Below are 14,339 nucleotides of genomic sequence, written 5' to 3' on the forward strand. Positions count from 1 at the left end.
AGCACGGCAGTAAGGCAATGTACATGATTGTATATAAACAAACAGTCTTTTTGTTCGCCTTAGGCATACAGAATGGGCTCACTGCTACTGTCCCATTGCTTTTAACGTGAACAATGATGAATGAGTTGAGTCAATGCTATGATAAAGTTAAGATTTAAAATAGGTAAAGTTACATGGTGGACAAATGGAGGACAATATTTCCATGTCAGAGATAGAAAGGAGTATGAGGACAATACTTCCATGTCAGAAATAGATAACTAACTTAAGTTTGATGTGTTATGTTACAGGCGTTCCATGTGTCTTCTATGGTGATTTTTCAGTGTCCTAATCATGTAGCCTACCCTGAGGCATGTGTTGACATAGGAGTTGTACAAAGGGTGCAAGACATTGACTGTTTTTTGAGGAAGTGCTGGAGATGGCGTAGGCCGAAACATCTGTCTTTGTGCCATGCTGTCCCACTAAGTAAATACAAGAGCCGTAATCATGAGTGCAGCTTTTCGGTAATAAAATTAATTGACAGTTTTACACTTCATATAACATGGCAGGCCAAAAATGACCAGCATGGCTTTAACAATGCCATTGTGATGTAGACTGGATTAGAGTGGTGTCTTTCTTTCTATTGTGGTTATCCATCTGTTTGGATAGATAGGCAAAAAAGCAATCAATCAAACAATCAATCAATCAATCACTAAAATGGAAATAAGCCTAAAACATCCTAATTAGAATTGATTCCACTTTTTGGTTTTACTACATTCCCTTCCAGGATGAACACAAGCAGCGCTCAACATGCTTTGATATCCAGATCTGTATTTACATAAACAGTGATAGTTTCTATGTGTCCCGACCTCCCCATACAATGCTGGGAGAGGGTTGCCTTGGCTTGGCTTGGCTTGGGGGCATCCTCTGTAGTGTAGAGGGGGTTTTCAGAAGGGGGATGCGCAGTATAGTGTGGTAGTCCCTCTGGCAGAGGCAGACAAGCGGAGAGAGAGAGAGAGAGAGAGAGGTGCAGAGGGGAGTACAGAAATTGACAGACAAGCTGCGCTGTGCAGTGAGTGAAGCCATCACCACGCATCACGGCTGAGTAAACCCATCAACATTGTTTAGCCAAGTCCCCGACCGACCTCCAGGTGTGGTGTGCTCGCCCCCCGCCGAAAAAAAAAATCCCATACGTGTTGTTTTGACGACCACGGCTCACTGGACAGGCACAACACTCCCGTCGCCAGGGGTCCCTGAGTGCTCTCCTCTCTCTCCCCCCAACTGCTGTCCCCCGCACGGGTAGCCATGCAACAAGGGCTCACACAGCACCACCTCTATGTGAATGTAATGGTGAGTGGCGATGGAGGATCAGCAGCCATGTGCAGGGTTGCCAGGTTGGGTGGCTTCCCGTCCAACTGGGCTGTTTAGGATGGCCAGCTGTGGGTAAAAAAAACCTGTTGGGTGGCTTTTTCTGTAGATTTATGACCATAGAAATCAATAGAATTCAGAAGTTCAGATTGTGCGGGATATAGTCCCTCCAGGTGTTTTCTGAGCATTTATTGGGCCAGAAATCATCTGTCACATCTGGCAACCCTGGCTATGTGTGGATTCCAGACTTGAGTCTCACATCACTTCACTTCACTTCACATGCTCGCTGCTGCTGCGGCTGCTCTTAGGCTGCTTTTGTTCCTCTTCAGTTGTTAAAGCATGGGATTAAAAAATCCCAAATTTAGATAGAGAGAGTGAGAAAACGAGAGTGAGAGTTCAAATAGAGAAAGAGAGAGAAAAGAAATAGAGAGAGAAGGCGAGATAGCAAACAGTTAGAGAGAGAGAGAAAAGAAAAGACGAAAGAGAGAGCAAATAGAGATAGAGACCGTGCAAAAGGAAGGAAGGTGAAAAAAAGAGAGGAAGAGAGAGAGAGAGGAAGAGATAGATAGAGAGAGAGAGATACACAGCAGTGGAGAACATCTATCACAGCGCAGGTGCATTAAAATGAATGAGTCTCTGGGCGGTTCAGCAGCACCGTGATGATTAGTGTTACTATATTATAATGGTAAGATCGCCGCTTCTCAACTTCAATCAGGAACTTTCTGCTGAATATTAGTCTTGCAGCCTTCCTATCCTGCCGAAAGCCTCTGGGGGTGTTATCTCAATGAAGGGTTTTGTCTTCCTCCACCATCCCATGGAGCTATTTTTAGCACTGCTTCCCTTCCATACCTCTGTGAAGTGAGTCCATTATTTTACACTGCCCTGACGGTGTGACTGGTATAGCTGTTTCTATCACTCTATCTCTCCTCCATCTGTCTTTTTTCTCTGTTTGCTTCTCTCTCACTCTCTTGCATCTCTTTCTCTCTCTCTCCCTCTCGCCCTCTCTCTCTCTCTTACTCTCTGTCTCTTTCTCCCTCTGGCTGCCTCCAAGCTCTTCTCTCTCTCTCTCTCTCTCTCTCTCTCTCTCTCTCTCTCTCTCTCTCTCTCTCTCTCTCTCTCTCTCTCTCTCTCTCTCTCTCCCCCCATCACTCACTGTCCCCCATGCCCTCCAGCTATAGCCCCCTTGGCTGTGGAAGAGTGCTGTGCTAGCCCGCATGTGACTGCTCTTATAAAGGGCTAAATTATTTACTATGGACCGTAGCCATGATGACAGTGCTGGAACCCTCTCACTATGGGAACCACCGCCTACCCCCATCCCCCATCCCCATCCCCATCCCTCTCGTTCCTAGTGGATGATGTCTCCAGCAGTAAACATCAGGACTATTTACAAGATTACCTCCGTTTTCTCCCTCCGTGTCCCTGTTGCTCCCTCCCTCCCTCCCACACATATACAAATTCTAGTGTGCCGAAGAGAGATGAACTTCGCACCATGGATTGAGTGCCTGCCTCACAATCAATGCTGACTACTCCAGAATTTAGCATTTACTGATTTCGCCCAGAAGGGATTCCCACACACAGACGCAACAACAGACATAGGCATAGTAGACCAGACAGCTTCGGAGCCCCAGACTAAATCACTGGAGCTGTGGGATACAGAAAAAAAAGTCTAATCAGCCTGCTTGCCATCCTGTGGAGCGTGGATGATTAATAACAAGAATTGAAATAGTAGAGGATGGCCATGGCACTGGAGTGGAGAGGAGGTTTTGTGTGTTGTGTGTTTTCTGTTGTGTTGTGTGGAGCACACACTCTGGTCCAGAGAGATGTATGGGGAGGGACTGGTAATTCATTTGTAATGACATATTGGAGGGGTTTTATCTTAGATGTACGAGCCGCAGGCATTTGTGCCTTGCGTGTCTGTGTGTGTGCGTGTGCGTGTGCGTGTGTGTTTGTGTGTGTTGCCAGCAACTGACTGAGCTAGACCACGGACCCGCGCTTATAATTCTGAGACTGGGCAGGGCCAGCAGGACATTGGTCTTCTGGTGAAAGGCCTCTCTACTTCCATGATTTGTTTCCTGAAGAGAATGCGTATTCTACCGTCCTCGCAAACTAGTAGTGCTAAAACTCTCCCTCCCGGCCATTATTCTCTTACTGCCAAGGGACCAATCGTGGTAAAAATTCAGATCAATCACCATGATCAATCTGGAATGTGTTTAATCAATGACATGACAAGTTCTGAAAATTGAACTCGTGTTCAGCTAAAAAAGGTTTTTAGAGTGTTGGTAGTGTGTCAATGGCTTGGTTTGACCGACATGTAACATAGGTCAGTATCTTGAAAGACAGGTTTCACTGTAGCTCCTTTAAGTATGAAATTAGAAAAATTGATTGGTTATATTATATTATATTATATTATATTATATTATATTATATTATATTATATTATATTATAAAAAATACAGTACAATAGTTTTTTGCTCTTCCTTTCTTCTTACAATGCTAAAACACTCTATAGCACGAGTCTCTCCCTGCATGACAGTAAAATAAGAACCCAGTGAGGGACCTCAGCAGTATTAAGATGGTATGTTCTGACAGGAGCACGCTAACTAACCAGAAGCCTTTCAGAGATCTTGATCTCGAGCAAACACCTTCAATGACTCGGCTGGCCCTGATTAAAGATTTCACACATGCACAGAGCCAGCGGTTTTGGGGCCTATACTAAGAATTTGGAAAATGAGGACTCCAGGCTCTTCTATTAGATGATTTACCTCTTCACTGAACCAGCTTCTTAGCATAGGCCCTTGCTCAGTGAAGGCTACTGTTGTAATTTTGTGTGGAGCTATCCAACTTGAACGACAAAACGACACTGCCGAACAGCTACTGTAGAAAGAACAACAGGTTTGTCTTTCTGTCTGTCAGCCATTTTCGTGACAACTCTTTTTGAAAAATACATTTAGATTTGTGACAAAAGTGCTTGGTCCTTAAAAATGTGTATACCGTTAGCAAACTGTTGCATTGTGTTGTTTTACTAGGAAATGGAACAACATTCTTGACAGGCGTGCATGCACACACACACACACACACACACACACACACACACACACACACACACACACACACACACACACACACACACACACACACACACACACACACTGTAGCTTCTTTCTGTCTCTGTCTCTCTGTCTCTCTCTCTCTCCCCCCCCCTCTCTCCCTCCATCTCTCCCTCTCTCTCTCCCCCTCTCTCCCTCCATCTCTCTCTCTCTCTCTCTCTCTCTCTCTCTCTCTCTCTCTCTCTCTCTCTCTCTCTCTCTCTCTCTCCTTGTTGTCATCTCTCTCTTCTCTTTCTGTCTCTGTCACTTCTCATTGTCATTCCCATAAGGAGAGCAGAGTCCCTCTAGTCTCGCTCCCGCTTAATTCAGCATGCAATCTTTGTCATTAATCTAAATCCCTCAAATTCATTTAGCCCACTGAAAGGTGCGGAGCACAAGGGATGGAGGTTTGTTGTTGTTTCTTTTTTTTCAAAAGTTCATTCAGAGTCCACTGAGTCTGTTTTCATCGCGGTTCAGCTGATGTTTGAGTGCGATTGCTTTGCTTTGGTTGTTGCGGATGTTTCTCGAAGCCATAGAATACCTCACCAGCCACTTACTCTTTGCTCATTCAGGTTGCAGCTCTTAGCTTGATGAGTTCGTTCTGTTCCTCTGCACTGGAGGTGGAAGTCACTGCTGGACTTGGATGAAAAGTCAGGCCGGGCATCCTCAGTCCAGACCAGTTCGCCAGGCAATGAGAGGGGAAATGAAGCCTGTAACAACATAGTGTAGTCAGCTAATATCAGTTATTTTGACCCCGACCAGCCAAAAGTAATATTTAAATCTGATCTGGAGAGGGTTGCTGTAGCGGCATGAGAACTGATACCATTGTATAACTGGGAAGGCCAGGCCAAAATCATCAACAGTCCACCGGTCAAATGCCCTGTATGGCATATGGCCAGTCCAGCCCTTGTGGAAATGGTATCTGAGGTGAAGACAAACCCCACCACATCCCAACACATCCAAAACACAATCTATTTGACAGTCACTGTGCGAGACCGCTGGCTCTCCCAAGACCACCCACTCACGCACACATATGGATGGACTCGGGTACATACAGCAGTACATTATCGTTTTGGCTCCAGCTCCCTGACTTAAATATTGACTGAAGGGCTCGGAAAGGGCTCGGAAAGGGCTCAGCAAGGAGGCAAAAGGGCCTGGAGGTTTTCCATGGGAAAGTCTCCCTCCCTCCCTCCCTCCCTCTCTCCCTCCCTCTCTCCATCCTCACTCACTTAAGTGTTGCAGCATTAAAATAAATGCCTAAGGCTGCATTTTGTTCATCCCCTGATTGTGCAGATAGGCATCAGCAGCAGCTCTTCAGTTAATGTAACACTAATGCAGCCCTGAGTTCAGCGCACTGCACTGCACTGCACTGCACTTTCTTCACGACAGTTTTCCACCTATATACAAGGGATTCCCAACCTTTTTTGGCGCATGACCCCATTTTGACATCCAAAATTTCTGAGACCCTATACTACACATTTTTTAGCGACCAAAGAAACCCATGACGAACTAACTTGGATGGATTATGCTATGGATGGATTTTAAGTCTGAAATTGTATGTGGCATTTCAGTCCGAATATTTACTGTTACTGTTACTGGTACCACATTTGAATTCCAGATGATCCCAAGGGGTCCCGGCCCTAGTGTTGAAAAACACTGATGCGCTTTTTTCCCCCTGTAGCCAATACACATGTAGCCATGTATTAGCAACAGCAGGGCCGCTGGCAGCTTTGGAGGGGCCCCGAAACAAACTGTAAGGAGCCCCCTCTCTTAATGCATACAATGTAATAAGGACGGATGCAATTCTAGGACCCCCACCTCTATCTCTGGGCCCGGAACAGCTGACCCATTTGTCCCCTACTTTCGGGTATATCCAGGGCTCGAGATGAGGGGAGATGTTATCCCCCCTACAATTAAAATGATCAAACATCATCCACCCTCAATGGAAATGATCAAAAATCATCCCCCTCTAAAACCATTGATCTATATTCATTTATAGGCTATACACTCACATATTGCATTAAAATTGTACTTTTAACAACTGTATTTTAGAAATTTTCGCGGGGTAGAAACCCACGAACCCCCAATAATCAGAATACATCTATGACTATCACCACTAGTTTGATTTTACAACTCGACCACTGGGTATAACAGCAGTAGTAGCAGCAGACCACCTTGCCCTGCCAGAGGAGGGAACCCAACCCAACAGGCCCCTCAGCTCACTTTAGATTACGGATCGCCTCTCTGTCTAAACACATCAGGGATGTACACACCACTCACCATGCGTTCTGCATACACGGGAATGTCAAAACAATCATCCCAGCGTTAAGCCCCAGTGATTTATGGCTGACGGCATGTTCCAGCCATCCAAACAGGAGTGGGGGGGGGGGGTAGCAGTGCGGTGCAGTGACATGATTTGTGTCTCGTGAAATGTGAAATGTCCCCCTTGTGTGCGGTTGAGCGGTCCGTGGGCAGGATGTGTGGCTGGACATCACAGAGGCTTTTAATGCTGCCTTGCCCTGCCCTTGGAGTGGACCTGCCCGCTTAGCTGCCCACACGCAGACCGCTTGACTCCGATTAGGGCTCACAGCTGGGAAAGCTACCCACCTACATCTAGCTGTCTCTCTGTCTGCCGACGTTTCATCTCTCTCTCTCTTTCTAGTTTTCACTCTCACATATATCTCTATGTCTGTTTCTCTCTCTCTCTCTCTCTCTCTCTCTCTCTCTCTCTCTCTCTCTCTCTCTCTCTCTCTCTCTCTCTCTCTCTCACACACACACGCACACACACACACACACACACACACACACACATATTCATCTTTCTTTCTCTGTCTCTTTCTGTCCGTTTCTGTTTCTCTCTCTCTATTTGTGTCTGTCTCTGTCAGTTTCCGCTTTCTCTGTTTCAATCTCTTTTGGTTTTTCTCTCCCTGTCTGTCTGTTTGCCATTGTCTGTCCCAAGGTGAAAGGCGTTGTACTGAAGGGCCTATAGATGATAGACATCACTCTGACTGGAACTGAAGACATTGCAGGGTTTTGATTAGATTAAAGGATTTTCAAGCCAACAGGGGTGCTTTTGTTGTCAAACGATGAAGACGGGATCTTGTTTAACCACTTCTTAGGATTATTAGACTGTCTTGGTTCTCTGGCTTTTTTACTGCAGTGAAAACATGTTTGGTTTGTTAACTCGAAGTGTATTTCATAAGAAAGCTTTAAGTTATTATTCTGTGATCCATGGAGTTATAGAATTAATCAGCATTTCGCTGCTTTTTTCACAGTTTGTACTGCAGTAGAGTTGGAATGAAACACATCCTGTTTTTAGAACATCATAAGAATTAAATTGTTTAGTTCAGTATAGCAATTGTCTTTGGTGTACTGTAGCGATTAATGGCCAGTGGATCAGGACATCAAGTCTACTGTACAGTACACCCCCACAGAATTCCAGCAATCAAACTGCCAGGCTTTTCACCCCCTTCAAACCTAATTTTTCTCTGTAGCGGTATTCACATTTGCTCGGAATTGAAATGGGGATTGCCAATAGCTCTTTGGAGTAAGGACCTTAGAGAATAGAGACAATGATATTTAGATTCAATTTGGCCTGTTGGCCTATTTGTTCTGAAGTCAAACACAAGTAAGGGTTGCTCACCATGACTCAGGAGGCTTCAGTTTTTTTCAGAGTTCTTTGTATGGGTTTGCACACTTTGAATCCTTTTTGTCCCTTTTAATTCCATGGTAGAATAATGATTCAACTACTGAGTTCTTCTTCAGATTCTCTACCTTTTTTGGTCATGACGGCAGGGACACACTATTATGACCAGGAAGAAAGACCATTTCACACATTCAGTGCCACTGACTACTGTACAGGCTAGGTAGATTATGACCGAATTGACCGCCGTTGGTCTGTGTTATCATCCTTGATTTTTTTTAGGCCGCTGCTTAAGTGGAATCTATAAATAAATGGCAGAATCCAGGTCGCAGAGCTGGCTCTAACGCGGTTACATATGTGATGCTATTTTAGTCAAGATTTTTGTCTAAAAAAAAAAAGATGACATACATGGTTGATTTTTGTTCTTTTCTTCAAGAGCTTGGGATATGTAGGCCTACTGTACGTACTGTACATTGAATGCATAAGCCTTTTGTGTTTCCAGTGCTTGTCAAGCCTCAGCCTTCCCTAACGAGGTGCAGTGGTACAGTACAACCACTGGCTTCCTTGTCTGTACCTTTCAGTAGCCTCTTACTGCAGATGGGACCGTTGACGGGCCTATTCACTCTTTGCCGAAAACACTCGACTACATTATAACAACATTTAGTGTTTATTTGGTGAAGACTTGATCATTACCATTTTGTTGTAGCAGAGGCTCTGCGCTAAGGAGTTAAATGGGCTGTGCCGAGGGAAACAGACCAGTGGGCTGATTTGGGTCAGTCTAAGAGGGAAATTTTCACAGACGATAAACCTCCTTTCATAAGTGTAACGGTCGCACAGTTCTCTGAATTCCATGAGACACTCAGGAGATAACGGAGGAATGCCCATTCTCTATATCTGTGCTGCCTCCTCCAGACTCAGGAGACAGACAGGCAGTGTTGCCAGATTGGGTGGTTTCCCGCCCAACTGAACTGCTTAGGATGGTCATCTGTGGGTCAAAATGGGTAAAAAAAAAGGCTCTTCCTGCAAATTCATGGCCATAGAAATCAATAGAATATAGTACAAATTGGACAGGATTTAGGGCTTCCAGGCGAATTTTGAGCATTTTTTGGGCTGTAAGTAATCAGTCTCATCTAGAAACCCTGCAGGCAGGGAAGCTGACAGGGATGGACAAAGGGGTCATTTGTCCCAGGCCCAGAGAGAGGGTGCCCTAAAATTGGATCCTCATTGTATGTATTAGGTGGAGGGGCTCTTTTAGATGACTTTGTCCTTGGTCTGTCCAAAGCTCTCATCGGCCCTTGAGACAGGCTGTTGGTACCTACTGTAGACCCCTCTTAAAACCACAACAAGCCACACAGTTTAGCTAATTTGTTTGCCAGCAGCACTCAACCCCTCTCTCTGCATTTAATTCACAGCTTGCGTGTTTGCTAAAGTAATGATGTGCTCTCTCAGGCGCAAAACTTTTGTGTGTGAATCCGATTTGTACCCGGTGTGCTTACAAACTCGAGACGAAACTCAAGCCTGTCATTAGGAGATGTGTAAGAATTAGAACGGCACAAAGGAGATGGGTATGGCAAATCCCAGAGAAAGGTAATAGGTAGGAGGAAGCATGAGTGAGTGAGTGAGCGTGAGAGTGGGAGGTAGAGAGAACATTGTGCAGATTAAGAGAGAAGAAGGAACAGAAAAGAAAAGAAAAGAGGTAGAGAGTGGAGCCATTCTCTTGGCTACCAGGGCCCTGTTGCTGTGGAGAGGCTTGTGTTTCGATCTGCACTCTCAGACTGCTGCCCAGCCAGACAGCATCCATGCAGGAGGGCCAGATCGGCCAATCAGAACCCACGCTCAGCATTCCTGTCATTTTGGAGACCACTCTCACTTTTCTTTCTTTTCTTTCTTCCGAGGAAACCGAAAACCTTCATTTTTTTAAACTCTTGTTCTGGAGGAGAGGTCATGCCTCAGCCATCAGCCTGGGAACTGCAGAGATGGAGAGACTAGAGGAGTAGGAGGAGGAGAAAGCGGAGGAGGAGGAGGAAGTAATGGAGGAGTAGGAGGAGAACAACTAATCGAGTGGGAGGAAGAGGACAAGTAATGGAGGAGGAGGAGGAAGGAAGGAAGGAAGGAGCACCTAGCGGATGAGAACTGAAGGACTGAATGCCTTGCTGCAGTGTGTCTGGAGATGGTTGATATGAACTCAGTGGCACAGGCATGATAACTAGACATCCTGTCATAACTTGCAGTTTTCCCTTAGTTGTATCATTTTCTATGTTCCAACAAGATGTTGATGAAAGCTTGAAAGAAGTTGTTCATTCCCCTGAGAAAACTATATCTCCCTTCAAACAGGCTTTTCATGGTCCTCTCTCACAGGCATATGTTTTTGCATCATCTCTAAAGGCAGAAGAGTAATACTTGGTGTAATAAATTAAAAAAACATGAACAAGGCATGTCATTTTATATTTGTGTGAGACATTTGAGACTTTCCCAGTATTTCATTATAAAATAATACCAGGGATGCAAACAACCACTAATTTTTGAAATGATAAGGGTTTTCTTTCTGTTAACACTCTTTAACCCCTTTGTGCATAGCCCATGCTACAACCTTATTCTCACCAAAATTGTAATGTAATGATTAAGTCTTAATCTGTTACTTCCTCTTCCTACTACTTCCTGTTACTAGCCTCTCGGTAATGTCATAGCAATGTTGTTATGGTTAGCCTCTCGGTAATGTCATAGCAATGTTGTTATGGTTAGCCTCTCGGTAATGTCATAGCAATGTTGTTATGGTGCAGTTAAGTCTTTTCAGTAAGAATCTGCACAAACAGGCTACTGTATTTGCCTTGTGCAATGGGACATTTTCAATGGAAAATAAAATATGCTGATTTACTGTATTATTTCTGTCTGTACATTCCAGCTCGTCAGCAATCAATATTTAATTAACTTAATTTAATTGGTACCAATAACATATACTAATATTATGAGTGTTACACCTGAAGGAAAATTGCATACTATGGCCTTGCGTGTGTGTATTTATTGATTACATTGTATCCTAACACACATAATCAGGTTTTATCACTTGTATAAGTTACTGGATACAAATACTGTGCTCTACGCTGCTTTGCTACATTGAGAAGTTGAACGTGCGTTTGCTTTATTGAGGAATTCCACAATATTTTATAGATTTGTAAAAAATGCATTAATTGCTGAATAAAATAATTGATAAGGTAATTATTAATGTAATTTTTGGAGCATTAGAAACATCTGCACATCAAGACACTGTGTGCTTTGTCGGAAGATTGACTACTGATACTGTCCACTTCCTATAGTCATCCACTACTGGCTGCTAGTGTCACTGACAGAGACAACTATGTGAAGTTCTTCTTTGTTAATGTTTGCCTGGGTACATCATTAACTCACTAGCATGCCCAGTGATGAATAGGAGAAGGGGAGGGAGAGAGAGAGAGAGAGAGAGAGAGAGAGAGAGAGAGAGAGAGAGAGAGAGAGATGCTATTGTGTGGAAGCTACTGGTTGGTGTCCTGATGTCCCTGGCGCTTAGTGATTAAATGTGTCCTGAGGAAATTGATGGTGGAGTGGTGGAAGTGCACTGCTCTGCTCTGCACTGGTGTCCCTCGGTGAGTCACCGCTGTCTGGTATGCTTTTTAGTGGTCACACACGACACGCACACTTGTTTTTTGACCTTCAGATGCGCAAGCCTGCGGTTCGCTTCAGTGTTTTCAACACCTGTCTCCTACTAGACTCCCAAGGCCTGTCTAGAGATACTTTAAAGGGGCACAATGTAGGATGACGACTTTTGCCCGGTGCCCGTGGCATGCCTGTCTCAAAATCTGCATACCGGTAGTCATGAAAACATGCTGTTTAAATAAACTCGCTGTGAGAATGTTTTTCATCACAGAATGCCAGCAGTTGATACAAATCTGAATACGGTATGTAAAGCTATTATTCGTATGAGAAGTGTTTCCCACGACACTAGTGGACTGCTCTGTCAAAAGCTGCATTTGGGGTTCTCTGACAGCAGACTGTGAAAGTGGTCGCGAGAGTCATCCTTCACTTACTAATGACTCAAATAAGCATCGGCTGACTCGGGACAGTGATTAATTAAACTTTTAATCCTACCTAGAGCCCCTTTAAGGCAGCAAAAATGTTTTTCTACTTTACAAAAGTTTACGTTTCCAGAATCATTTCATTTCAGTGATGTGAACTTTGTCAGTAACTTGTGAAAACACCTCATTGTTACCTTTGCCATTCAAAAGTCTACAAAAAGCAGCCCACTCACTTTCAACCAACTTGTCTCTTGACTGTCACAATCTGAGTGAATGAGAAAATTCATAGACAAGGCCCGTCTTTGAGGTTTTGTGCTGTATTCAATATTCCACGTCGTGTTATGAAACCGTGTCACTTTCTGGTATATCTCCCTGGTCTAAAGAGGGCTCTAACACACAACAAGTGAATCGTGGGCACAGAGGAACACGAACAAAGGCTAATTTGGTCCACAGTCACGACCGCAGCCTCCAGAGTTATGCTCTGCACCATCTTGTAATGCCTGTTTTTAATCACGGTGTTTTTCACAGCGCTTTGCCGAGCCGACTGCCTACTTTAGCACCATCATAGGATTAGTATTCAAGCCACTGTTATTACAGACACTTTGTTTGTTGTCAGACAGGGAGGAAGGGATTCCTGTCAGCGGTAATGTGCTTACAAGTTCCAATGTGTGTGCGTCTGTTGTTGTTGTTGCAGGCCCTCGGAGGACCAGAGGGGGCGCCGCTAGGAGATGCTCTGCTCCCACAGCAGCCAGGAGAGCGCCACAGCTTTGTGCAGGAGCACTTTCAGGCACAGTACAAGTGAGTTATGCAACTGTGATTTGTTTGTTTGTTTGTTTGTTTGTTTGCTTGTTTGTTTTCCAGAGATGGATCCACAGAGAGAGGGAGACACAGCAAAACATTTTTTTTTTGCTTTTCATTGTCGTTGGATTCCATTGGATTTTCAGCTTCACAACATGTCACAATTTGTTACTCGAAATGGCCAAAGGGCAGAAGTGTCCGTCTGGACTCTTCACCATATCAATGCAAAGCTACTCAAGACATTATTGCTAGCTAGCCTAGGGGGGTTAGTTTTATGTCAAGCACTACATGGGATCATTTCCTGTATAGCCGTGACCCGTCCCTCTGTCTGTTAACAGGCCATCATTACTACTGAAAAGCAAGTAGAGGTCGCACCATGCATCAACTCTTTTTTATTACACTGACACGTTTCAGCGTTCTGCCTTCCTCAGTGTGTGTCATCATCATTACAACCATGAGCTTTAATGATATTAAACCTCCTCTGCTATTACTCTCCGGTAAGATGGATAATGCACCTCTGGCTTGAGTTCAGCTCTTAATGATGGACGCAGAAGGTCATAGTGTTTTTTTGTGACCAGCGATTTTAGTGTAATTGATGCCATAACGTGTCAGCCAATTTTGCGCGCTGCTGAAAAGTTAATTACAGGGTGTTCGTCAGCAGAGATGAAGTGTATAGGCCCTTCTCCCCCACGGCTGTCCATGTCAATCAAAGTTGATGCCCAATTTAATGTCTGGGAGATCTAATTGAGGACAATCCCTCCTGTTTGTCTCCCCTGTGATTGTGGCGTTTCAACAGATCTGCAATGCTGTGAAAAGCAATTAAAAAGAAGTAATGGAAATAGTGGGAAGGGGAGTTTCAAAGTGAAATGTCAAATTTATTCAGAACTTTTCTTTACTTGTGCAAAATCAGCTAATTCCCTGTGGTTTTATACCAACACAGATGCTATAAAAAAAATATTAAAAATCAATAAAAAAACAGAGATTATGTACAGAATCAGAATCAAGTCCAGACTAGCTCCTTGGGGTTTCCAGCTCTCTCTCTGTCCTGGTGTGCAGGCCATAGGGCCTCATCAGCTCTGTCTGGCCTTGTGAGCAGGAATCTCGTGGAAGAATCAGTCATAAGAGTACTCAATCTGTGGTGATTCTCCGTGGCTGATGGCATTCGCAATCCAAGATGCTTTCGTTTCATACCCTCTCTGTGCCTGACAACGTTGACTCATTTCTTGTTCCAGTGTACTTCGCATCCTGTATTTATTGGAAGCCTGCAGCATGCTTGAAATGTAGCCAGCTCCGCTTACAGCACACCCTCAGTGGGATGGAGCAGGAGGATTCATCCTTAGGAGTGCTTGGTTGAAGTCATCTTTTTGTCTTTGGATTGAAAAGGTTTCCCCAGCTAGAGCGGGAGAAAATTGTGTGCTT

At 44.3% G+C, this 14,339-nt stretch overlaps 1 protein-coding gene across 1 annotated transcript in view; it reads left to right on the forward strand.

The window, feature by feature from the left end:
- Positions 1 to 14,339, forward strand: part of usp43b (ubiquitin specific peptidase 43b) — a 101,519-nt gene that overhangs the window by 28,911 nt on the left and 58,269 nt on the right. Inside the window, exon 3 of the mRNA XM_063217276.1 lies at positions 12,817 to 12,920. Coding sequence (XP_063073346.1) covers positions 12,817 to 12,920 — 104 coding nt within the window. The remainder of the gene's footprint in view (positions 1 to 12,816; positions 12,921 to 14,339) is intronic.

Source organism: Engraulis encrasicolus, chromosome 2 (genome assembly GCF_034702125.1).
Source record: "Engraulis encrasicolus isolate BLACKSEA-1 chromosome 2, IST_EnEncr_1.0, whole genome shotgun sequence".
Classification (NCBI taxonomy): domain Eukaryota; kingdom Metazoa; phylum Chordata; class Actinopteri; order Clupeiformes; family Engraulidae; genus Engraulis; species Engraulis encrasicolus.